The sequence below is a fragment of the Anas platyrhynchos genome, chromosome 10 (assembly GCF_047663525.1).
Source record: "Anas platyrhynchos isolate ZD024472 breed Pekin duck chromosome 10, IASCAAS_PekinDuck_T2T, whole genome shotgun sequence".
NCBI classification, from domain to species: Eukaryota; Metazoa; Chordata; class Aves; order Anseriformes; family Anatidae; genus Anas; species Anas platyrhynchos.
Window position 1 is genome coordinate 5,255,157 of NC_092596.1, and position 12,398 is coordinate 5,267,554.

The 12,398-nt window shown below is 41.0% G+C and overlaps 1 protein-coding gene across 1 annotated transcript in view; it reads right to left on the reverse strand.

Moving 5' to 3' along the window:
- The window catches only part of COL4A6 (collagen type IV alpha 6 chain), a 135,612-nt gene that overhangs the window by 44,404 nt on the left and 78,810 nt on the right, over nucleotides 1-12,398 (reverse strand). Inside the window, exons 4-5 of the mRNA XM_038184659.2 lie at nucleotides 3,437-3,571; nucleotides 2,284-2,328 (exon numbers count right to left, since the gene is read on the reverse strand). Of these exons, the coding sequence (XP_038040587.1) occupies nucleotides 2,284-2,328; nucleotides 3,437-3,571 (180 nt within the window). The remainder of the gene's footprint in view (nucleotides 1-2,283; nucleotides 2,329-3,436; nucleotides 3,572-12,398) is intronic.

A 12,398-nucleotide genomic window follows, 5' to 3' on the forward strand; every position in this document is an offset into this window, starting at 1 on the left:
TAGATCGCTACGGCAAAGTGGCCTCTTACAGCCATTGCCAAGTGCTTGCACTTCCTCTAGGAGGGACACAAAATAAAGAGCTTTGCCTTTTCACGTAGCTCTAACTTTCATTGTGCAGACAAGAGCTCTTTCCTCATAGAAATATTTCCTTCTAGAAACCTTAGGGTAGCTCATGAAAAGCTATGTGCATCTCCCAGGTTCAGTTTCAGCCCTTGCTAGAGGTTGTCCTTGAATCCTGTCCTATGGGAAAAAATAAACTTCCCGAGCAGGGCCAAGGATTTGAGGGTTTCCTCTGCAGTGTGACACAGAAGGGCTAGCGATAAACACATGCTGCTGCTGTATTTACTAAATTAAAGGGATTAGTCAGTCCAGCTGCAAAAACAGGATTTACTTGCCACCAGCATTCCCCAAAGGGAACTCTGTGGAACACCACTTCCCCTAAGGTCAGCAGCGGGATTCCCCTCTGAATCACAGCCTTGCAGCCTTTTGGCCTTGACTAAAACATACCTGCCCACGCGAACATACCTGCATACTCCAAAGACACTTTCTTAATGTTGGGATGTTAATTCTTGTGCAAAGATAGTGACTTCTTTTTAATTCTCTCTTAAATGTATCAGCACACCTATGCTCTCTGTCCCTTTGCATTTCGCACACCTATATAAGGTGCATATGTTCATATACATTTCACAACAAACCTAAGCTACTCCCTATCCTGAAGTGCAATGATATAGATGTATGTAAATATTTTGTCAAGCAGTGGTATTTGCTACTTTTGCTCTGAATGGAAATATTTGTCTCAATGGCTCGAAGGTAAACAATATGAATTATTTTCCCTTCACCCTTTTTCTGTCCTGCAGTTGTGACACAGAAGAGCTGTAGGGAGAGCATTTTGCCGTTCACGAGCAGCAAAATCTACCTCTTTCCCATTCACCCACCTGCAGAAGATTGTATATCAGACAAAGTAGATTGGGATATGCTGGAGGCTTTGAATCCTCTCATCTACCTCCCTTTCTCTCTTGGAATGCCTGCTGCTGCCAACTACCTGGCAATGGCTGTTGCCCTATTTCTCTCCCCCCCTCATTGTTGGGAATCCCCTTTCTCCAGAGCCTCATCTGAAAAAATACCCAGAGAACAGCATGTTCCCACAGTGTGTTCAATTAAATTAAGTATTATGGGAACAGCTTGTTCTCTTCAGAGTTAGAAAGTTAGTTGGCTGGTGGGAAAAGAAAAAATAGCAAGGGAGTGGAGCAGGAGAGAAAACAGGCAAGGATGAGCAGAGGGGGAGAGAAGGACAGAGGCCAGGAAGGAACTGGAATCGAGCAAGCTCATTTACAGGGCCAACTCTGCATTTTCAGCCAATCTATCAAAACAATTCAGTTTTTGATAGGAGGTCGGGAAACACAGCTCCACTCTGTTGAAGCTCTTGGCCAGCTGAGGAAGTAAGAAAGATGGGAATGAAAAACATGAGTGTAGTCAGAAGGCACACGTATATGGAAGATGGAAAAATGTCATCAAAAAAGGAAAAATAATTCAATACCAGAAGGAGAAAAATGAACTAAATGGTGCTGAGAAAGCAATTAAGTTTGGGGCAACTTCTAAAGCTGGCCCGGCTAAAACTCCCCTCAGCCAAAGTGTCTACACATCTTTGCAAGAATCACCGGGGAAAAACAAAGCAAAAGACAGCTGATAAAGATACCTTAGGCACCCAATTTTGGTATGAAGTAGGAAGAAATTGTCATTATAATGTTCAAGTTCGAAACAAACAAAACATTCCTGATGGTCAGGGAAAAGTTACCTACTCCTATTGCATGCCAAATACAGTAAATTACCTCTTTTCTGTCTTGGGTTTCTGAGAGAGAACTAGCACCTAGTTGGGAAGCAAGGAATCTCTGGAGAGCCTCAGCTCTAATCATTGTTTTGGTTCACATCATAGGAAGGAAGATCAAGGGAGACATGGTAACACTTATCATATACAAGAAGACTATTAGAGAGAAAAATGGAATAATCTGCCCCCTGTGACCATGATGAGTAAGGTAAGAACTAACAGGTTTAAACTATGGTAAGAAAGATTGAAGTTAGACTGTAGGATTACTTTTTTTTTTTTTTTCCTTCTCAACAGAGAAGCTAGAGCCTTCATCATTACAATGTTTGAAGAATTGGTATTTCCTTCCAGAGAGAAGCAAGACCTTTGCAAGATACATTGTGCACGTGCTAAGACACTATTATCGTGCTTTTGGTTGTGACTAACATTCTGGTGACTTATATTTACATATGAAAACTCACTGGGATCCCATTGATTCCTTGAAATCCTGGAACTCCCATTGAGCCCTGAAGAAAAAAAAAAAGAATACATGTTATTTTTCTCTTTTTCAATTTCTGGTTACTGGACTATATATTCCAGTATATCTCACTTATTGACAAGATACTTTTCACTCCAATGTTTTTAATCATGGACTTCAGCCATCAACACCAAGAGGAATAAACTATCTCATATAGATTCTCTCTGACCGTATGGGTCACTGAAGACACTAACTGAGCATCTGAGCTTGACTGGACGCCAAATGAGTGTTTCAGGAATGTCTTAATCAGGCAGTTTAAAGGAAAAATATAATCTCCTACTGCACATCTGGGGAAAATGAGATGCCAGGAAAATAAACAATGCAGTATAAATTTAACTCCCAGTGTAACGCTTGATCTTCCAAGAGTTTTGACAGGTCTTACCACTGTAGTTTTTATTTTTTTTGTGTGTGTCTATATTTTGATAGCACCACCTAGAGATATGCAGACCATTGTATTACTTTTAGACCACCCCATCTAAGTTGTAAGTGAATTCCACTTCGTTGGTTCTACTGCTCTGCCCTAAATCCTAGCAGAACAAGTTATGTGAGCACAATATCCCGCCTAAACTATTCTATCATTTGCTATTGTGTCCATTCCTGGGCACTGCATTCATTGACACCTACCCCTTATGCTGGGTTATTCTATTTAATATAACATAGTGTATCGTATTATTTCTGTTACAAATAGCTTTTCACCTGCAAAACTGAGTTACAGGTTCTGTTCAGTAGCCATTTCCTTTGCTTTTCTAGACACCAGCTCAGGATCATCTATATGGGAATCAGCTCCAGGTCTCTCTGAATGTAGTATGATAACATTTATCCTGGGCAGGTGAAGTGAACAGAACAACATAACTCCCAACAGAATATTTATTTAGCTATGGTTCGCCTCCCCGGATGGCTACAACATTCAGCAGCTTTGGAAGCTGTGTTTTCACTTTACAATATAAGCAGGACATTCTCTAAATATAATAATGAAATACTCTTTCATTCTTACCCCTGCACAAATAGTCCAAAACTATCTTTATACATTCAAAAACGTATTCAAGGCCATAAATCTATTGAAAGGGAAAAAAATGAAAATTCACTGTTGAAAATACCTTGATGCCTTTGTGTCCAGGTGGTCCGGGGGGGCCCACTGCTCCTCTCTCTCCTTTTGCTCCCAGCAAACCTTCTGGACCAGTAAATCCAGGAGCGCCTATTGGTCCTTGAATCCCAATCGGTCCTGGTCGACCCTAACATAAAACAAAAAGTAAGTCAATGCACCACATTCACTAGCACTTTTTTTGATTACTTCAATTACTTCATCCAGCTTGAGCTATAACATAATTTGATACCTCTCAGGGTAGTTAGGACCTCCTGAAGTTTTCGCTGTACATTTTAAGACAAATGTTGTTTATAGAGGGATTTCAGGTAAGTCATGACAAATTTCCTTTTTTTTTTTTTCCTCCTGGAAGATTTATTAATACCCATATTGTTGTAGGAACATGGGAAAACAACAGTGTTTTGAGATGAAGTTGACTACTACTTACTGAGTTTGCAACCTTTATTTCCAAGCTGCAAGACAAAAAGATTTTTTGCTTATGCTTTAGTTCAACAGAGTATAACAGAAAGTCAAAACAAGATGCAAGAACTGCATCACATGCAATTAGAAAGCACACTTTAGTTAACTTGAGACTAGTACCATAGTTGGCCCAATACTGGGATTAATTCCACTGTGAATTACTTCATATTCCGCTCTGATTACCTTACCAGAGTCAGTGTGGATTTGGATTTCTTAGGCTCAAAAAAAAGAGTGCATTGACTAAGCATTGCCTGAAGATGGCAACCTTTTCTAAACCTGCAGACTCATATATGACTGATGAACTTTTACTATTCTATTACTACCTAGATGTACAGAGTCACTTGGTACTTCTTTATTTAAAAAGCCAACACTAAAGAAATTTCACTGTAGGTGCTCCAGCATCTTCTTAGCCACTTGGCAGCCGAATCCTCACCACAGTTTCATGTTAACATTTTTCAATTCAATTCAAATTCAATTCAATTCAAGAGTACCTGAAATAGATCAATAGCGTCTAAGATCCTAAAGTATGGGTAGAAATTGGCAGTTTAGATCCATGCTCTCCAGTGGCAAGACACTCAGTGGATTACATGATGTTATTCATGCAAAGAATGAAGCCTTAATTAAAATATATAGAATGGAGGAAGAAGTTTTTAATGAAAATAAATCCTCCTTCCTTCACTCCTTTTCTAGTGTTCACATCCATGGTAGTGTATTTCTCTTCTATTTCCCTAAGTCCTTAAAACAGCAGAAGGAATGCAGCTCCCTGCTGCAAGGGGTTTAGTCATCTCAGCTGGAGACATACAAAGTCCTGACTCTGCCTTGGCAGGTAGAAGACTTTGCAGTTAACTTAAAAATGCATTTTTATATGTTAATAATCAAGCATACTGAAACAGAGAGAAATTCATTTTAAAATCCTTCTTCCTGGATCATTTCTTGTACCTGTTTAGGTTGAAACATTTCATCACTTGTTCCATATTCCTACACTACTGGAGCAGGTTTCTTTCAAACTTCAGCAGTTCCCCCATTCAGCCCTGCTGTTGCCATTGTTTCACCCTGGCCTTCCAACAGAGGTGAAGTGCACCTCTTTTACATTTCATACCTTTCCTACCTAGACACTATGCACACTGTGCACTTCCAGGGGAGCAGGCTCCCATCTCAAAAGGCTTTTCTGTCGATTATTTTTAACTTTTTTTTTTCACTCTGGGATAACTATCAGTGAAATCCTTTATATTGGGAAGCACACAATCATAACATTAATACCCAAATCTTCAGAGGCCCTTGGCAACCACACCAAACAAGGAACGTGTTGTGAAAATCACATGCTTTGCTCTCGCTTACAGTCTCAGCCTTAACTTTGTAAGTTCCCATGGTCACAAGCTATTTAGACTCTTGCAGGCAGTGTTTCACTTTCAAGACATGGGGTGAGGACTGTTCACCTCCAGGCAAGCCAGTAAGGGAGAGAGAGAGACACTAAAACGGGCACATTAATGTTCTAGACAGACACCACCCTCAAAAGCTCCAGCATCCAAGCATCCACCAAGATCTCTAAGGAAAACACACTCAATTCCCCACTTGTTTGAACTGTTAACACTTCTATATTAAATTAGTTTGTCCACTGAATGATACTGCTTCACAAGGACTGGAACTGATAGCAATTAACATTTTAGGAGGCTTTTCTTTTGCACGGCTGCAGATTACTTTGCTATATGTACGTAGATGAGAGAGCAAGGACCAGTGACTAGAGGTCCTGCCTGTGTTCAGATCTGGAGGGGACAGAAAAATTAAACTTGTTTTCTACAATGTCAGTGTCCACAGGTGAAAACCTTCTTTTTGTCTTATTGAATAAATACTTTAACAGAACCTGAGGATTTTGTCCAGTGCCTTAGTCACAAACTATGAAGACACAGCAAAGTGCTTCTAATCTCTCTGATAATGGGATTATGCCATGATAATCAGGCTCTCAAGAATTTCTACTGGTTCTTTTGAAGTCTTTGTGGATGGAAATCATATTTTCTATGCTGAAACAAAGGACTTTCCTTCACTGCTAAAAAAGCTGCATTTTTCATCACTCAGTAGCACTCCCATGAACTGCCCCGAGATAAAAGCATTTTAAAGAGCAGGCGCTGTTGTGCACAGGCACAAATCCAGGATTAAAGCACGGCAAAGACTCAGGTTTTACCACAAGGTAAACTCTAGGGTTCAATGCCAGGTAGAGCTACTGTTTGACCCCGCTGAGTTTACCTTGTGGTAAAGCCTAAGTACCTAGTCTGTACTGTACTTTGGCATCATGTTCGGCTCTTATACTTCTTACTTATCCCAAGGATAAAGAGAACAAACATCTCTTAGCAGCGAGGACAAGGTTAAACATAAAACGTGAATTATACCAAACGGAAACTTCAGTGATTTAACAGAGCCCTCTATTTTTAATCTGTTTGTTATTTATATATATATAGCCTAGTAGGCTGTAGAACAACCATTAGGAACTGAAGAAAATGGTATCAGTTTGGTTTCTTGGCTGCGTGACAACTCAAAAAAAAAAAAAAAAAGGAAAGTATAGAATTTCAGTAACATCAAGCAAGGACAAAGTCTATGAAATCATTGCAACTTGCAGATGTTTTCATGGATGCCCGCTAGAATTCCATATATTTGAAACCCATGAGCTGTATCCTCAAACACACTTGTGTATCAGGCTTTTACTACCCAAGCAGCACAAAGTGAGGATGCCTGACTCTCTGTAATGAATAGCTCATCGGTACACAACAAGAAAAATGGCATCGTATATCTGTCACCTCTCCATAGATTAATTTCAGAATTTCGTGCCACAAGTTGTGTTATATGCATCCCTGCAATGTGCTTAGCCATTGCAACCATTAAAAATACAGAGATGCTTCCCAAGAAACCCAGGTGTCCATTCTTGATGTAACTAACAGGAAAAAAATGACAGAAGTAGGAACCACACATAGCTTCTGAATCTATACCCACTACAGAAGGCAGCAAAATCAAATGGCCCCAGAACATGCTTTGATCAGGTCTTTCAAGATGGAAAAAGTTCTGTAACACGTGCCTTCTTCCCTTCACCCCTGTAATCCATCTGCAGCCCTGGGTGTCATGAGGAAAAGCCAGTAATAATGGGGCCTCTCTAAGGAATTCGCTGCTACACAATCAAATACACCGGTTTCTCTATTGTCCCTACCCCTTTTGCCAACTCTAATACCCCACATAAATTTTTGCCCACTGCAGCAGAGCTGCTACACATAGCACTGCGAATTCCAAACATTCCTTTTTTTTTTTTTTTTCCCATTTCCTCTGCTAGCTTGGAAAATAAAGTGCAAATAGATTTGATTTTTTCACATGGTAGCAGTATGGAACCACTGGACATGCCCCTAATTTCAGGGACAAAAGCAAATACAAGTGCCTTCTCACCTGGGGGGCAGTTCGATTCTCCTCGCTCACTACCAGATATTAACTCAGTGGTTCATCAGCAAAAACGGATGCTAAAACTCACAACATGAGAAAAGTTTGAGAATATTGCTAACCTAGCAGAATGCTGCTGGTCAAGTAGGGCAGAACCAATTTCTCCTTTGCTAAGTTTTTAGACCTCCCTATTTCAAAGAGCAAAGCATTACTATTATTACTTCAAACAAACTAAAGATCCAGTGCATGTAAAGAGCCACTGGATTTAAAGACATTCATGTTTTCTCAAACTAGAGCATAAATCTCTCAAACAGATTAAGGGTTGTTTTCTCTAGCATGGCTTTTGATCTCTGTTCTGTACAGTATTAAGTTGTACAGAATCCCAGGCTCCTTCCCTTCCAGAAGAATTCAGTAGCCACATTTTTTAGAAATGTTTAATTCACTCTCTTTTTCTTCATCCATCACTTCCCCCATAAACACTGCTTTATCAACACACAAAAAAAGACATTAGAGACAATGATTTACTTCACAAATACATGGTTTGTAGTCTGAAGCACCTTATACTCAGTTGATCACAGTGAGGCAAACCAAATAGTCACCCATTACCTCTTTGTTGCCCTAGAAATGTATGTTCTCATATCCTGTAAACACTAAGCAGAATCTAGCCTGAAACTTCCAGGGAAGATCTACGTACCCTGATGCCCACGTTGTGCAGGGTGACCTGGCAAGGGACTGATCCTTTCGCACAGGTCAGTGGCAGGACAAGGCATTTCTTCCCTACTCATTTAACTCACAGCCACTCTCTGCGATCAGGGCTGCCACATGACAGAGGCCAACACATGATGGACACACCGAACTCAGACGTGCCTACAGCCCTTAGCACTGCCAGGCAGCAGTGCCCATCATCGTGTAGGAGCCCAGCAGTTGCATGACACTTTGGTTAACCACTTCTGCTTTCTGCGCCTCCGTTTCCTCTCCTCTTCTACAAGTTTCCTGCAGCGGTGATTATCTCCCGCCTGATATACGCTGCTCAGCACAAGAGAGCCCTGGCCTCACAGTTCTACCTTGATAATAATAATTACTGATGAAAAACCCTTTGCTATTTTCCTAAATTACAGGTCAGGTATCCCATGCTCTGCTCACATTCCAGCACAAGCAATTATTTTCCGTACTGAAAAATGCTTTGTACTTTTAAAGGAAAATATTCTGCCATTCTTCTCCTCAAGACTTCGGGAACCTCTTGTTCAAAATGGCCTCTTTATTTCTATCAGACAACCTGCTGTTCCTCTGCACAGCTCCTTATAAGTCTTTTTTTTCTTTCAAGCTTCCCGCTTATTTTCAAGGTAGGGTGTCAGGGTGATCATTTCTTGATTTCATTTTTAAGAGACCTTATTCCTGTACCGTGTGGCACTCTTTAATTTCACTGTTCATTTCAGAAGCGTTCAGCTGATGTGCAGCCACGTTTGGCACACTCACACTGCAGCCTGTCAAGGCTGCTCCGGTTATCCCAGGAGCAATCTCCTAACGAAGTAATGAGCAACCGTAGGCTGCTTCTCATGAGAATTTCCAATTCTAGTTCATGGGATAAGCTCTGTTTTCAAAAATATGTCTATTTCCACTCAGCCTGACTAGCCATCTATGTGGTAAAAAATATGTATACATATGGTTTTACACGCTATTTTTAATATGCTAAAAAAAAGATTCCCATAAACGATTTCCTTCATGAATCCTGTACTTCAGTAACAAATAAGGCTGCAGTTGAAGGTTTACCACAGAAATATAGAATTGCTTACTAGTCCTAGACATTTAAAAATCCGTATTTTTAAACCAGATATTTAAATCTCTGAAAAGTTTGTTTGTTTGTTTGTTTGTTTTTCTGTAGAATACTCAGCTTCCAGTTGAAAACTTTTATGGAACATCCTGATCCAATCAATTCCACATATTTGCTATTTCTGTTTGTAACACACACAGAGACCACATACTGTCCTCTTCTTCCCCACCACTGACAATGCCATGAGTGACTCAGTGTTACATCTAAGCAATTGTTCCATTTTATACTTTGCAACCTTTAAAGAAATTACTTTAATAGGTCAAAAATTACTTTAAAAAAAATCAAAAGTCAAACAAGTTGATGTTTTAACTCAGATTGCTTTTCTGCATTGATGTACCAAAATCTCCAAGGTGGAAAAGAAAGGACGAGCATGTGGAAAGGCTCTGGGCCCCAGAGAACGCAGACAACTGGAAAGCAAGTGCAGGTCACTCTTCTTTAAAATAAAGAGCAAGTAGTGGGGTTTATGAAGTGTACTGGTGTCATACTGTATTTCAACTAAGCAAATAACGGTTGTATGAAAATTATAAGTTGAGGCTTATTTGAAGGGGCTGTACTATATAAGTTGAAAGGCATTTACTGGCCCCTCTAGCAAAGGCATAAATCTGAGCAGTGACCGTATTTCAGAAGAAACAATGTGTAACAGTTATTGTCGTGTGCAGGCACCAGGTGCTGGTGCATTAAGTCCCAGAGTATCACATCAGAGGTGATCACCCCGAACCCTCTAACCTACCCACTGCATGTTTAAACAGCCACGAGGCCCCAGATAGCCTTGCTCAGGTGAAATCACAATCACAGAATTTCTAGGTTGGAAGAGACCTCAAGATCATCGAGTCCAACCTCTGACCCAACGCTAAATGGCAAAAGGGTTTTTTGGCTAGCTTGACTGATCCCTTTAGTGCCTTTTCTGTTTTAAGCTCCAAGGGCAAGGCTGGGTTCATACACAAATGGAGAGCAACTCATGTAGGCAGCAGATGAGAAGTGACAACTGGCACTACTACTCCGAAATCAAGCATGCAGAAGCCTGACAGAGGCAACTGAGGAAATGAGGCATGAAACAGAAGGTGAGCAGCACTGGGCAAGAACTGCTCTCCACACCTCTTGCAGCTCTGGCATGATGCTATTAATGTTCATTATGAGCATGATGCTCATTAATGTTCCAAAAAGCAGGGCTTAGAGTGAGAGGATGTATTACACAATTATGAAATCTTAGCAAAAAGTTGCACCAAGTGGGGCCTGACTTCAATTTACTTAACAACTAAGCATTTTTTCTTTAACAAAAGAGCACTGTAAAGCCAAAGGTTTGAAGGGTTTATGAGATTTTATGGTCTTTTGCAACCTCAGTTCATCTTCTCTCCCTCAAGTCTTCGGTGCCTAATCTCTAAAATATGTTTTAGAAAGCTTTTACAGTTCCCCGACCTGTTTGCTTCAGACAGCAGCTGTCATAACATTTTCCTGCCCTTAACTAGGGGAAGGGCACTTGTGAATACTGAGTACACCTCTTGACAGCAGCACAAGCCATGAGCTGGATTTTAATATAAAAGTATTATTTTGGAAGGAAACAGGGGGTTGCTGTAGGACTTGTTTCCATCTTCCTGGTGGCAGCACAGGCCAGTAAAGCACCAGGTACCTACAAAGGATCAAAAGGATCTAGCAGAGGATCAGCTAACCATCTGTAATTAGTTTATATGTTTATAAAAAACTACGAGAATTTAGAGCATAGTTACAATTGCTCCATTCATGAGCAACCCAGAGCGATATGCTGCACACAACTGTGACCTGCAGAGAGAAGGCAGTCCATGGGTAGTGCCAGCTTCACTCTGCATCCTCCTTCATTCCTTACTGTCCTTGCTTCTGGCAGCACTGTCCTCATCCTCAAACACTTTGCTGTCTGCTTTCAAGTTTTCTGTTTAAAGTTGTCTCTTGCTCAACAACTTCTCCATTTCGATCAGCCAGTTAAATGGGGTCTCTCAGTTTTAACTGCATCTACCAATTGCTCTTTGCATGACAAACAATATGGACAAACTTCAGAAGCACAGCAGGGCTTAGGAACTGTGCTCACACAATTTGCAACACCTGGCCACAGGCTTTGCAGCATCTGTCACAGATATATATATATGTATATAATCTTTCCAATAAATTTGCTAGGATCAGGCACGCTATTTTTCACAAACCACTTAAAGAGGTTTTGCCTAACTCATTATTGAGAAAGATACCACACTAATTATAACTATTAGACAAGTCCCTTGGGGAAAGCTGGCTTGTAGTCACGGTGCCTTGGTGGGCTGCTACAGAACAATCAACAACAATTACATTTCTGTGCTTAGCAAGTCCTATCAGGACTGCTGCCCATGAAACCACAGCTTCTGACTCTCCAGGTTTACCTACACCCTTACACGGTTTCTTCAGGGATCAAGAAGAACATGGAGTTTTGTGTTTTCTTCCTTTCCACTTGTCCCTAGCACCCTACAGACCAAACCCCAAAGCCCAGCGCGTTTCTAAAGAGCTGTTCACCCGACCAACTACAATGAACTTTTTGCTACCTCCCCATCTGGCTGGCATTTCCAAGCTGCCTTCTTCCTGGATTCAAGTGACAGAAGATGCATTGTTGCAAAAAATGTTGTCAGTAGAAAATTAGCTGTATTGAGCAGTGTACTGAACAAGTGAAATCTTGCCAGTGTCGGGCCTGTTAAGACTATTAAAGGGACATTGTATCTAGAAAGGCAGGATGGGTTCAGCCACATGCTGAAGCCGAACAGACTCCAAACCTCCTGAGGGTCTGCTGGGTCCAGATCTGTTAATTTGCTTTGGGCTCCTCTCCAGCTCTTGCTTTTGCAACCCAATTTTTAAATTTATAATTCCCCTTGTAAGCACAAGCTTTAAAAAGTTGGTGTTTCCTTGTAGACAGGCCACGGACATGGGCAGGGAGCAGATCTAGCAGCAGCACTGCCTGTGCCAGCGTTTTCCAAGTGCTGCGGGTCCTCAGCAGAGTGTTGAAGTCTTCTCTATTGCAAAGAAGCAGCAAATGAGGAGGAAGAGCTGCACAGCCCAGATAATGCCCATCAGCCTTACAGTGCTCTTCAGGAGCTGTGGGATTCTTTTAAAAAAAAGGAAAGACTGAGACAGCAAGGAAGGAAAAAGGGAATTGGTGGTAAATAGGCAATAAAAAGCACCTCTCCAGTGGCCCGCAGTTTCTAATAACATCTTGTAGCTTCCTGCTTTTCTCTTTCTGCCTGGGAACTGAAAGCCCAGCACA